The sequence below is a fragment of the Rhopalosiphum maidis genome, chromosome 4 (assembly GCF_003676215.2).
Source record: "Rhopalosiphum maidis isolate BTI-1 chromosome 4, ASM367621v3, whole genome shotgun sequence".
Taxonomy (NCBI): domain Eukaryota; kingdom Metazoa; phylum Arthropoda; class Insecta; order Hemiptera; family Aphididae; genus Rhopalosiphum; species Rhopalosiphum maidis.
This window is the reverse complement of record NC_040880.1, coordinates 31,298,463-31,311,045: the sequence shown is the minus strand read 5'-3', so window position 1 is coordinate 31,311,045 and position 12,583 is coordinate 31,298,463. Positions and strand designations below refer to the sequence as shown.

At 27.5% G+C, this 12,583-nt stretch overlaps 1 protein-coding gene across 2 annotated transcripts; it reads right to left on the bottom strand.

The window, feature by feature from the left end:
• Window positions 1-1,748: 1,748 nt before the first annotated feature.
• LOC113553841 (probable cytosolic iron-sulfur protein assembly protein Ciao1) lies at window positions 1,749-11,066 on the bottom strand. Of its 2 annotated transcripts, XM_026957386.1 has the most exons (7): window positions 10,851-11,066; window positions 4,325-4,644; window positions 3,147-3,255; window positions 2,894-3,050; window positions 2,682-2,805; window positions 2,229-2,367; window positions 1,749-2,052 (listed from the first exon to the last, which is right to left on the bottom strand). In XM_026957386.1, the coding sequence occupies exons 1-7, from the start codon at window positions 10,912-10,914 to the stop codon at window positions 1,787-1,789; spliced, it is 1,179 nt and encodes a 392-aa protein (XP_026813187.1). In that variant the 5' UTR covers window positions 10,915-11,066; the 3' UTR covers window positions 1,749-1,786. The 2 variants fall into 2 exon arrangements, with proteins under 2 accessions (XP_026813187.1, XP_026813197.1); XM_026957396.1 differs by lacking the exons at window positions 1,749-2,052; window positions 2,229-2,367; window positions 2,682-2,805; ... (1 more) ...; window positions 3,147-3,255; window positions 4,325-4,644 and adding exons at window positions 8,221-8,649; window positions 8,737-9,438.
• Window positions 11,067-12,583: the final 1,517 nt, after the last annotated feature.

Below are 12,583 nucleotides of genomic sequence, written 5' to 3'. Positions count from 1 at the left end.
CGATTTCCCCCGGTCGGTCATTAAATTCATCCTAGGTAATTGGTTATTGGAAGCGGAAGCTGAGAGAAAATAACTTTAATATTGTATTATTTTTAAAAGTTTATCTAAAAAAAATGTTATTCTATATGATGTCCTGGTTTGATGATTTCAAAATCTAGCAATCCTAATATATTACATTTATACATATAATATTCATCATATACTCGAAATATATACTACATTTAGGGATTTATACACTACTTCAGTACTTGATTAATGACACAGAATGGATTCGTTCGGAGTTTGAATTTGACTTAAATATATATAATATATATATATTATATTATTATAATTTAAGTTATCGGCGACTAAAGTGCTAAATACCAAAAAATAAATTCACAACAGCGCGGTACCTTTATTGTATACCCATTACGCCGTGTTACAATAATTTGTTACTTTGATGAAATACACATTTTAATAATATAAATTATCAAATCATAAATTATCTTACTTGTAAGATACCAGAAAACGTGGTCACATTTTAACAAGTTGTACATTGTCATAAATATTAATCTAATTTTAAGTTTAAAATAAACATTACATTTTTTATAATGTACTAATAAATATTACTTAGGTACCTACATCATATCACATATTAATCAGTGGTATTACTAGTACCAAGTAATACAATATTACGTTAAATAGTTGGATCTAAAATCTATTTTATCTATTTTTTTTTTTGCAAGATAATTGCAATAATTATTTAATATTTTTAATTTTGTAGTCAATAACATCTAGCTGTTATGATCATAATAAGTTTTATCACGCAGATTTAAAATATCTTACGTTGTATTATTTTTTTTTACGACATATTTTAGAAAAAATACTACTTTTATTCTAGTAACATTAGATAAAATATGGGCCTATATATTATATGCTATAGCCGCTATAGGACTTAAATTTTAGGACTCCAATTATATGTTGGGGGTGCCCAGGCACATCCGGAATCCCCGGTGCGCACGCCGATGTAAATATCTGATATTAAATACTTTTTCGATTACAGTAAATATATGTATAACTGGGGCTTCTAAGTTTACATATTTTACTCGAAGACAAAAATTCTTTACCGTTAAACTTACCATGTACGCTTCAGAAAAAGATTACGCTGCTCAAGTGTTGCAAATCTAATGTGTATATCCATGAAACAGACACACTTCAATTGCAATTGAATAATAATTTACATCACTCGATTATACACTCTATGATCGGAAAATGTAATAATGTAAGGTATCTTATGGTCAGTGGCCAGTGCTATAAAGATTGAATTAGTCGGGGACACCATCGACGACGCGTTGAACAATAGATCAAACCCTTAGGAGTTAGGACACGGCGTTCGGGAGGGCGGAAAAATATAAAACTGTATATTGTGCAATTTACACAAATATTTTATATTTTTTGAAATTCTACAGAGTGGATATGTCTAGCTATTAGAAGTGGCAATTCAGAGGCAGTGAGGATGACTATATCGAAACGAATGCCGAATGATAGAGAAGGAGGGGGAAATCGAAAAAAGGTGGTTAGATATGGAATAGAGGAAATGAAACAGCCGGTGTGCATTAAGGAGAGACAAGTGAGGGATAAAGCACTATGAGGTGTAGGACAACGGTGACGGCGACCACCTACGGTCGGAAGATAAAGCAATGATGAAGAAGACAGAATAAGAGGTATGCCCCCCCCCGAAAAAAAATGAGTTTATGATTGTAGGCGCGCAATAGCATTTAATATATTATATATATTATTATAATAATCAAACGAACATCAACGGATCTCGGTCAACTTTCGATACATGAACGTTCAACTGCGGCATCTCTTCGAGTAGTCGGCCGGCGAACACGTTCAGGTAGTTCCGCTCGGTGTTGCTGTGATTGGCCAGTACGACCGTCACCTTATTGTGCACGGCATCTAGCACATCGTGGTGAGACATCTCGCCGGTCAAGTACAAATCGGCGTTGACACCGCGCAACACAGACGCTCCTGAACCGGCTACGGCCGCAGCCGAGCTGATCGAAGATTCTGTAAAATGTACAGGTGATAAAACAAATTACAATATAATATTTACGAAAATGTATTAAATTATAGATTTATGCGGTTATAAGACCGACTTTAACTGTACCATTTATTGATATTCTATAGGTATTTAAGTACCTGGATAAAATACACAAAAGTATACAATAAAATTTGTAATATACCTAATGTCGATCCTCTGGCAAGCGCTATCATTAAATTGTCGACACCCAAATGACGTTTAATCTTTTCAATGGCATCGTTGATCGTCAACCTGTTATTAAATTGACAATAACGACCGGCCCCTGTAGAAGATGACGGCAACTGAAAAAATTAATTTTGTAATGAAAAATCACAAATCGCTATTACTCTTTATCTTATACCTACTGAAAAATCGTATACCAAGTATAATAGCATATAGTTTAATTTTTAATAAGCAGAAAAGGTAAGTAAAACAACAATTATATTTTTAAGTTCATATCTATTTGAATTTTACGGTTTTAAGTCAATTTTTTTAATAATATATGGTATATTGGTATTACTCATTTATTTCTTATTTTTTAGCATCATAGGCCTGTTTTTATTATAAAAAAATGGTAGCATATTGTATTGTAACTTTTGTGTAGAGGCATACTAACCGATTCATTTTTGTTGGCGTAAAAAAAAAGATTACATTTTGAAGATTTGGCAACTTTATTCAGCGTCAATAAAGAACTTGAATTGCATAACACTTGAAGTTGAGAATCATTGCAGCTTACAACTCTGTAAAAAAAAATATTAGACAAAATTTTAATTAATAACATAAATTCTCAGGCACGAGAATTGAAATATTACTAAATTGCTAATTTACTTGAAATGTTTGTCAGCTTGAAAGTCTGACGACTCCACGATGGTTTTGATTTCTAATCCACCCAACGCAGTATTATCGCTCAGTGACGCCGATAGAGTCACGACATGGCTAAATTCTGGATTTATGTTTAGTGGTTGTATTGTAGACACTGTACCACCTATGAACATGTCATAATACATTTAATCGATTTCATTATAAAATAAATTTGCTTGTGAAAATTTAATCACCGACAGAAAAAAAAATATATTCTTACTAAAACAACTTATCAGCCAATCGGTTAAACCATTTTCCACGGTGTCCCACGAAGTATGAGGGGAATAAATAGCAATTCCTCGACCAAGACAACGACTAACGATACGACTCTATAAACAAACATAAAAAAACATATAATATACAGTAAGTATTTTAAAGTTTCGTATTACCATTCACCATAGATATTTTCATGACAAAAGATATATTAAATATGGGTTTTTCCACAGTTATATAAAAAAAAATAATTGGTTTATTTATTTTAATGATATAAATGTAAAACAAAAAAAAATTTTATAATTCAAAATTTTCAAAATAGTTTTAGGATTATACTCTTTTTTCCGAGAATATTACTCGTATTAACAAAAATAATATATCTACGTAGTACGTATTATATTGCAATGCAATTTTATAAAATCAATGACAGTTTCTTCAATTAGAATTCCTATTTTTATAATAATTGAATGTACATAAAAATTTGATAAAAAAAAAGGACGAATTGATAAAATATGTTATTAATATTCTGCATTGATTCGTATGTGTCATGCGAGGCAAAGGCTTTTAATAATAACATAGGTATAAATAAAGTTGATTTATCAAATATATTATTTTTATAGTAAAATTTAATCTAATTTCTATAAATTTTTTCACCTATTCAACTGCGAATTATTGAGCATATCTTACAAATATACCTGCAGATATTTATACATAGTTAGTTGAAATTGTATCTTACAATAAATATAAAATTACTATCAAAGTATTGTTTGGAAATAAGTGTGATGCAAAGCACCCCTAACATATTTACAAGCTATCGATACATTTCTATTACATGTTGTATGAAAACAAGCAAATTGATAAATATTTATTATATATAAATACATAATACTATACTTCGTAATATAACGATAATATATAAGAAATTTTACAAAAAACGGTAATAAAAAATTTTAAATTCTTAAATATTGTAACATGACAATAACTTTTTAATGAAATAGCGTACACGATATTTATATCGTGATTTAGTTGTGTTTTTACCATCTCAATAAGTTATACTCATCGAGGCGACTTTTTTTCCACGAAGTTATTATGTTATTGAATTTCTAAAAATGTACGCATTCACTAATATTATTTTCGTACGACTATTAAAATATAAACAAATATACTTATTAGTGATATATATACCTTCCAGGCATCTGAAGTAATTCTTTTGAACGGAGTAAACACTGGTGGATGATAGGAAACGATGAGGTCGGTGTCGACGCTCACGGCTTCTTCAAGCACGTCCTCGGTTAGGTCGTTGGTGAGGAAAACTCGGCCGATGGATTTCCGGACTTCTGGTTCCACCAATAAACCAACATTATCCCAAGACTCGGCAAGCGACAGCGGTGCCATCTTCTTCAACGTCGAGACGACTTCCGACAGTGTCGTCATGTTTTGTTGGTCGGTCGTGCAATAACGATGTTCAGTCCTGCTAGGATGATTTCCGGAACGTGACGTGTTTGCTGTAAGAAATTATTATTAATTTTATTTCATTCGTACGCAGTACCATTTCCATTTTTTATCGTCTTTATCTAGTTCATAATACTTGTTGTATGTTTATATATACTTTATGCAAGTATGTTTTTTAATTATTATAGTTACTTAATAATAAAAAAATCTTCTATAGAAATCAAAACTTAAAGGTGAAGTATAAAGTATATTTTTAATAACTAAAAAAAGTTTGGCCACCCCTGATATAGTCTACTCTATTCCATTCCATGAAGTTCAAAAAGTAAATAATACGCAATATAAACGTATACAAATGTCAAATTTATTATATAAAATATTTTCGGAATATTATTATATGATAATATTTATTGCGACAATTAATTTACGTGCGTGATATAATAATACAAATTGACAGGCAACAGTTTGCTTGATTTAATTTAATCACTTCGTAAAATTTGAGTTACACGAAAAAAACAAAATTTGGTCAACAATTTTCACGAAAATTTTCATTTTTCCTTAATTTTATTTTTATCATTTCCGATTAATTTAAAAATACTATGCTTTTTTTTGACCCTCCAAACAATCAATTAGATCCAGTTTTCCAAATTTATGCTACTACAAAAAATTTCTTCAGACACGAAACTAAAACATCACAAATTATTGTAAAATCATTCAACGTTCCGATCAAAATCTAAAATAATACACCTATGCACTATAATATTGATATTATTACTTGGGTTACATTTACATACAAATAAAAAATAAATTCCTTAGGTATATTAAACGACCGACTTGTATTAGATACTATATGCACGTTAAAAATTTTAAAGGAGTCGAAACAGTATGGTTTTGAAAATAACTAATATTTAGAACCCAATATTGAAGTTTTGTAGATAATAGATATTTATTATAAATTGTAAGTATATAGTAAATCACTTAAATAGTTAAAATAGGTCTAGCAGTAAAAACATATTTTTTCGTTATTTTAAAATAAAATAAAATAATCTTTACATATTTTAACGCCTGCTATCAGAAAATAAATAGAATATTTTTTTTATTATTTAGTTTTATCATTATTTTATGGTAACAAAATCTACGACCGCACAAATATTTTCAGAAGTTTTAACGAGTCTTTCAGAAAGTATTTTTGAAGAACTCCCCAAAGAAAAATCCATAAAAAAAACCATTCAAAATCAAAAAACTCAGTTTTCCAAAAGTACCTGATAATCTAAAAAATTTAAAAATAGAAGGTATGTATTCACTTTTAGTTGAATTAATAGGTAGATACAAAAAATAAAATATTTAAAATTAATTGTTCTTAACAGGTATTTTAATTATAATTATAATTTATATAAAAATTTCAAATTTCAAATTAAAATGATTTTAATACAGTTGTAGTAAGTACAAAATAAAGATAAACACTGATAAAAAATCAAGCTGTTTTTTTATTTAATAAATAATAATTTAATATTTTATAACATTAAGTTATTAAAAAAAAAATCAAAAACGAAAACAAAAATAAATTATACCTAGAAATTATATTTATTAAATTATATTTAATTTCTTGGTATAATTTATTTTTGTTTTCGTTTTTGATTTTATAACATTTTTTAATTTTTACACAAAATAAAAAAAAATATAAAATATAAAAATAAATTTTCATAATACAAATATACAATGTTCCATAATTACTGTAGGGGTAGTTACTATATTTATTTAAAATAAAATATAATCAGCATAATAGGTATAATATATAATATTTATAAAATTGTATTGTAAGTGAATGGAGTGTTTTCAAAAATGAAACATGTTTATTATTTGATAACCACAGCGAAAATAATGAAAAGGTCATAATATTTAGTACGAGCAACAACTTGAAGTTATTAACATATGCAAATACCTCGTATGCAGATGGAAATTTTGGATTAGCCCCGAAACATTTTTCATAACTTTATATTAAAAATATTGAAAAATATAATGAATTCTTTATGGCTCTTTTCTGTTTACTTGAAAAAAAAGTCAATGTATTTATGAAATAATGTTTAATACTATTCTATCAGTCTGTGAAAAGAACAATCTTTTTTTCCGGATCCGCTATGCATAAAAGTAGATTTTGAAAAAGCAATAATAAATGCAGCAAAAAAATGCATTAGGGGAATATTTAATAATAAATGGTTGTTTCTATCATCTATGCCAGAAAAAATTAACAAAATTAGGATTAAAAAAAAGATATCAAGAAGATCATAATTTTAATGAATTTTGTAGTATGTTAGATGGTTTGGCTTTTTTGCCACTAATTACTAATCAGGTTGCAACACCTTGCAAGGTGTTGACTATTTAAAATCAGATATTCCTCTTGGTGCCAAGGACTTATTTCAATATTTTAAAGAAACTTACGTGAGTGGAACAATATGTCGAAATCGTCGAATAAATAAATAAAGCACTCTACGTTTAACCATTCGACGTTCTCCAGCAATGTTTTCTCCGGAAACATGGAATGTTCACCGAACAACTCTTGATAACAACCATCGAAACCGAACCAATAATGTTTGTGAATCATGGAACAATCGATTTTGTCATTTGGTTGAAGGAAAACACCCCCTGATTTGAACTTTAATTACCAAAATAAAAAATGAAATGTAGGCAGATCGTGCAAAACTTCTCTGCAAAATATAGGAGTGTCCAAAACCAAATGCTCAAAATCGAAAAACATTAAAAAAAGGTTAAAAACATTACGTGAACGGTTAAATGCCAATCAAATTCAAGTGGACACATTTAAAAAAAATATATATTTCAATTTGAGAAAACGACTATAAAATAAGTATTAATAGGTTATAGGTAGTAATATATAATTTTTTTTATGTATTATAATTGACATTTAATATTATTAATATTATTTACGTTTTTTTTTTATTTATATATTATTGACAGTTATTGAAAAAATTAACTATTTGTTTAAAATTATTATATTATTGAAATTGTATTACACATTAATTGTGAATTTTAATTTATTTATATGTATTTTAGTTTTGAATATTATACAATTATTATTATTTAAAATCTTACAAAATTTCATATGGGGTTATTTTTTTAGGGACTATTCATTAGGAAAATCACCATTATCAAACCACCATTTCTACATCAACCCTAATGTTTATATTTTCTTAACCGACTACCAAATTTGTATAGCTGATTATTCTACACCAAATACACCACATTTTATTAACTCCATATTTATAATTTACAGAACAAATAAATCTAATGGTTAAATTAATCTTACATTAGAAAGACATCATATTTTGAAATTGATTTTATTAACCTTCATTGGAATTTATTTTAGTTGGTCAAAAATGACACACATATGCTACAAATTGGATAAAAGTAGTTTCAAGGAAATTTATTCAGAAATTTGAAGTAGGAATGTATTTAATCTAAAATCATTTTTGAAATAAATATAAAACATAACTATAGTAGTATGTTATTGAGAAATTCTATCATACTTAATAGTGATTATAATTTATAATACATGTTTTTAGATGCTTAACTTACATTTTTAAATAATCATTCCATATAACATATTTTAAAAATATATTTAGAAATAAAATTACAATTTCTATACAATACAACAATATAATAACATTATACAGATTAAAGTATTAAACACAGTTAAATTTTTTTGTGATAGTCTTATGTTGATTCCATTTTCCAAATTTTTACCAATCCATCATCACTACAAGATGCTAAAACACCTTTAACTACAGGATTCCATTGAACAGAATTTATATCTTGTAAATGAGCTTCATTCACATGTGAAACACATGAGAATGAGGGTTGATTACGGTCGGATAACTCTTCTTCTTTAAATATTCTTATAGAATTATCACCACATGCCGTGGCAATTAGATCTGTCAAATGGCACCAAGCAACATCATAAATTGGTCTTGTATGAAATCCACTGATTGTGCATACACATTTGTACACAAAATTTCCATCTTTAACAGAAATTCCTTCAGGATTACCTGAAATAAAATATAATATAATTATATAAATATAATTTCAGAGTTTTAATGTTTATACAAATTTCAAAAAAATAATAATTTTTTTACCAGGGAGATATTTTTGCCAAATCTTTAATGTCCGATCATCACTACTAGTCACAATTCGATCACCAGTCTTGTCAAACGCTAAACTCCAGACAGTTGATGTGTGTGAGCTCAAAGTACCCACACAAGTCCATTCTTTGTCTGATGCATCCTCCATATACAACTTGACACTGTTGTCATAACTAGCAGATGCCAATATATCTTCGTGGGGATGCCATACTACTTTCTTAACATCTTGTGAATGTGCATTTAAGACAGCTGCACATTCATATTCATTATCCTCCCATACTTCCCATACCCATACAGATTTATCACGGCTACACGTCGCCAACATTGAGCCTGATCTAGACCATGCCACACTTTTAACTTCATTTTCATGACCTTCTAGTGTTGCATTACATTCAAACTGTCCAGATTTGTTATCCCAAATTGCTATAGTGGCATCAAAACTAGCTGATGCTAAACTTTGACCGCAAAGCGACCATGCAATTGCCCTAACGGTACGCTGGTGACCATCAGCTAGTAAACACTTTAATGTGCTTTTATCACCATCCTTGTAATTCCACAGTCTGATAGTTTTATCTTCACCACAGGAAGCCAACATCAGTCCTTTAGGATGCCATGATGCATTCCATACAATACCAGAATGTCCTTTTAATGTACAAATAGCTTTTAATTTTCCAGTCATTTTAGAAAATTATTATTCTGCAAATAAAAATTTAAAAATATTATTTAGTAAATATGACCATTATCCACGAATCAAATATTGAAAATATAAATAACAAGTTATAAGACCTAATAAATTAATGTATACTTATTGTGTTGTTTTATATATACACTAAATTCACTTAAATTTAGATCTTGGATAAAAATATAATTCTTTACTTTGGACACTTTATATAAAATAAAAAAATGCAATATACTTTCATGGGTATTATAACTGATAATCACACAAAATAAAATGATTATTTTTTTCACTTAAAATTATTTATCCGATGACATGCATTTAACTTGAAGCCTCAATGATTACTTAGTAATATGTAAAATTAATTACCTATATTTTTGACTTCTACAATTATTTGTACTACCTATAGATAAAATATTAACAAATTATGTATATATTACTATAATATTGGTTTTTAATAAATATACCTACATTTTTTTTTTAACAATAATTATAATTAAAAATAATTTTTTTTAAAACATATCCTATGTATAACCAACAGTATTATCAAAATCATAACAATGATTAGGTAGTAATGTAAGTTACATAAAATACGTGATTTTTTAAATTAGTTTATTTTTCAAATTCTGATTATTACTTTAATTTGAAATGTCCATGAATTACATCATGATGAATAAGTGGTGATTATTTTATTATGCATATTTTGAATAAAATGCATATTATGGCATAATTCAACAATAAACACCTAAAATGCATGAATTATGACATAATTTAGTGAAAATAAATTTCAAGTATTTATATAGATATAGTGGTACAGATATTTTATTTATACCTTATTTTAATTTTCATAAGCTCATAGAGCTGCAACAGATTATTTTACAATTATAGCATTTAATTTTTGACACACACACAGTCATTGTAATTTATTGTAAAGTGCATTATATACATATTGTATGTGAATCTGCTTAATATTTACTTTCATCATTTAAATTGCCAAAAAAAACAGAGACACCTTGGTTTTCTAAAAATTTTATAGAAACTAGTAAAACTATTTTTTCAAAACTAACAACATTTGTGGATTATATCATTTTTATTTCATATTTTAAATTTATTAGTTCATAATCAATTTTACTTCTTATAGCTTCCAACTTCCAAGTTAACTAAATAAATATATATTTTTTTCATTTTCTATCTACATACCTATTACTTACATTATAACAAACTAATAAAATCATCTACTCAGTTTGTATAATGCAATAATATATGGTGAGCAGTACATTGTAATGGTGCTTTATGATGGTAACACTCCCTTAATTTGGGCTGATGAGTTATGGTAAATATTTAAACAAATATAACATTGTTAAAGAATTAGAAATGAGTGTACATCATCTAGTAATTATAATTTGAACAAAAATTAAGAATTATAATTTACCTTTAACAAAAGTGAAGCTTCTGTATCTGTTTAAAAGGCAACGAAGATAAGGTTTTGAGATCATAAATAATATAATAAAAGACAAAACTTAAAATATTCGTAACACGTTTAAGGCGTAGATATAAAATCGAGTGTGAAAACGTTAAACAATTCCGAAATTTACAACATAATGTGATTCTCAGATTCTCTTTACACAACACATGCGACTATGCGAGTTTGATATTATATTGTTATCATTAAACAAATTAATATTTATCACATTCCTTAAACATTATCAATTTATTAACAATCAGTGTTGCCTTTATAATGCATCGTGCACGGTGAACGGTCACATAGATCCCTCGACAGCTAGATCTCGGTGACTAATTGACGCATGAGAATCTTAATTGACGGGGGATTAAAATAATCATAAGGATTTTACAAATTAATTAATTTTGTATTAGTATTATTATTTTTTAATTATCAATGTATTTAAATGCTTTTACGTTATTATATCGTAGTAACACTAGTATAATACAGTTTTTATCTAACATAATCCATATAACTTTTGTTGAATAGACAAAAAAAAAATATTTTCTATTGTTACCTAATGTTTTAATAATATACGCATAAATTATTTCACAAATAAAGCTTTCATAACGTTAGGTTTCGTTTATACATCTAATAAAAAATTTAAATGTAGTAACTGAAGTTACTGAAAATTTCACTTCTCAGTTAAAATAGCCATAACTCATGTCTGGTCACCATCTTATGTTTTTTTTTTATATTAATCAGAATAGTATATAACTTAGTATAATTACATAACTATAGTTACTATTATATTATTATTAATTATTATTGCTTAAAAGTTTTAACTTTATTCATATTCTTACTCCCAATCCAGTGGCGCCGAACTATATTTCATGTTATGGGGAAAAAATGCTGGTGTTAGACCCACCTACTAAAAAAATGTTTAGTTAGTTACGTTCGAATGGTACTATATTTATTTCTAACTATATACATACAAGATACTGCATAACAAACTATTTTTGATTATCACCCACCCACAAATATTTCTTGGGAATTTTCCCCAGTTCATACCCATGTTCGGCGCTACTGTTAGTACATACCAAATTTGAATATTGACGAAACTGAATATTTTAACGAAAAATAACAATTATAGACATAGTTATCTATTTTGTTTTAAGTAATTACAAAAATATTATTTAAATACACCAATTCGTGTATTATTATTTAACATTAACAGAGAAGTATTCAAAACATTATGTAGATTAGTTTTAAGCTGTTTATGCCATAAACTTATTAACACCTGTAGTGGCGGCTCGTCAGGGGTCTTTGAGACGGCGAAATAAAAAAAAAGTAGTAAAGCAATAAAAAAGTTTGAAGAAAATTGTAGTATAATTTAATATTTTTATCTATTTTGAAAATAATTCTGATGGTTTCCGATATTAATATTGATTATTGATAATATTATAATATTTTGTATTATATTTGTACATTAATAATGAGAAAGCGGGTGTCATTCAATAATAATACGGGCGAATAATATCGATAACAACAACTAATTACTAATTTATACGATGCCAATGGCAGAAACTTTGAATGAGTCTAGTCTCAATGTACTGACTACTGAACAACATCTATACAATCTACCCCGTCCTCCGACTTGTCGTGCATATAAAATTTGTATAAGTATACAATTGAATCTCTCGAACGGCAGATTCCTGAATAAA

Bases quoted from the DNA above. Each gene is read 5' to 3' on its own strand.
- LOC113553841 (XM_026957386.1), bottom strand. From the start codon at position 10,914: ATGATCTCAAAACCTTATCTTCGTTGCCTTTTAAACAGATACAGAAGC. The intron at 3,051-3,146 runs GTAAGAATATAT...ACATGTTCATAG, and splicing joins TTGGCTGATAAGTTGTTTTA to GTGGTACAGTGTCTACAATA. The intron at 2,368-2,681 runs GTTAGTATGCCT...TAATTTTTTCAG, and splicing joins ACGCCAACAAAAATGAATCG to TTGCCGTCATCTTCTACAGG.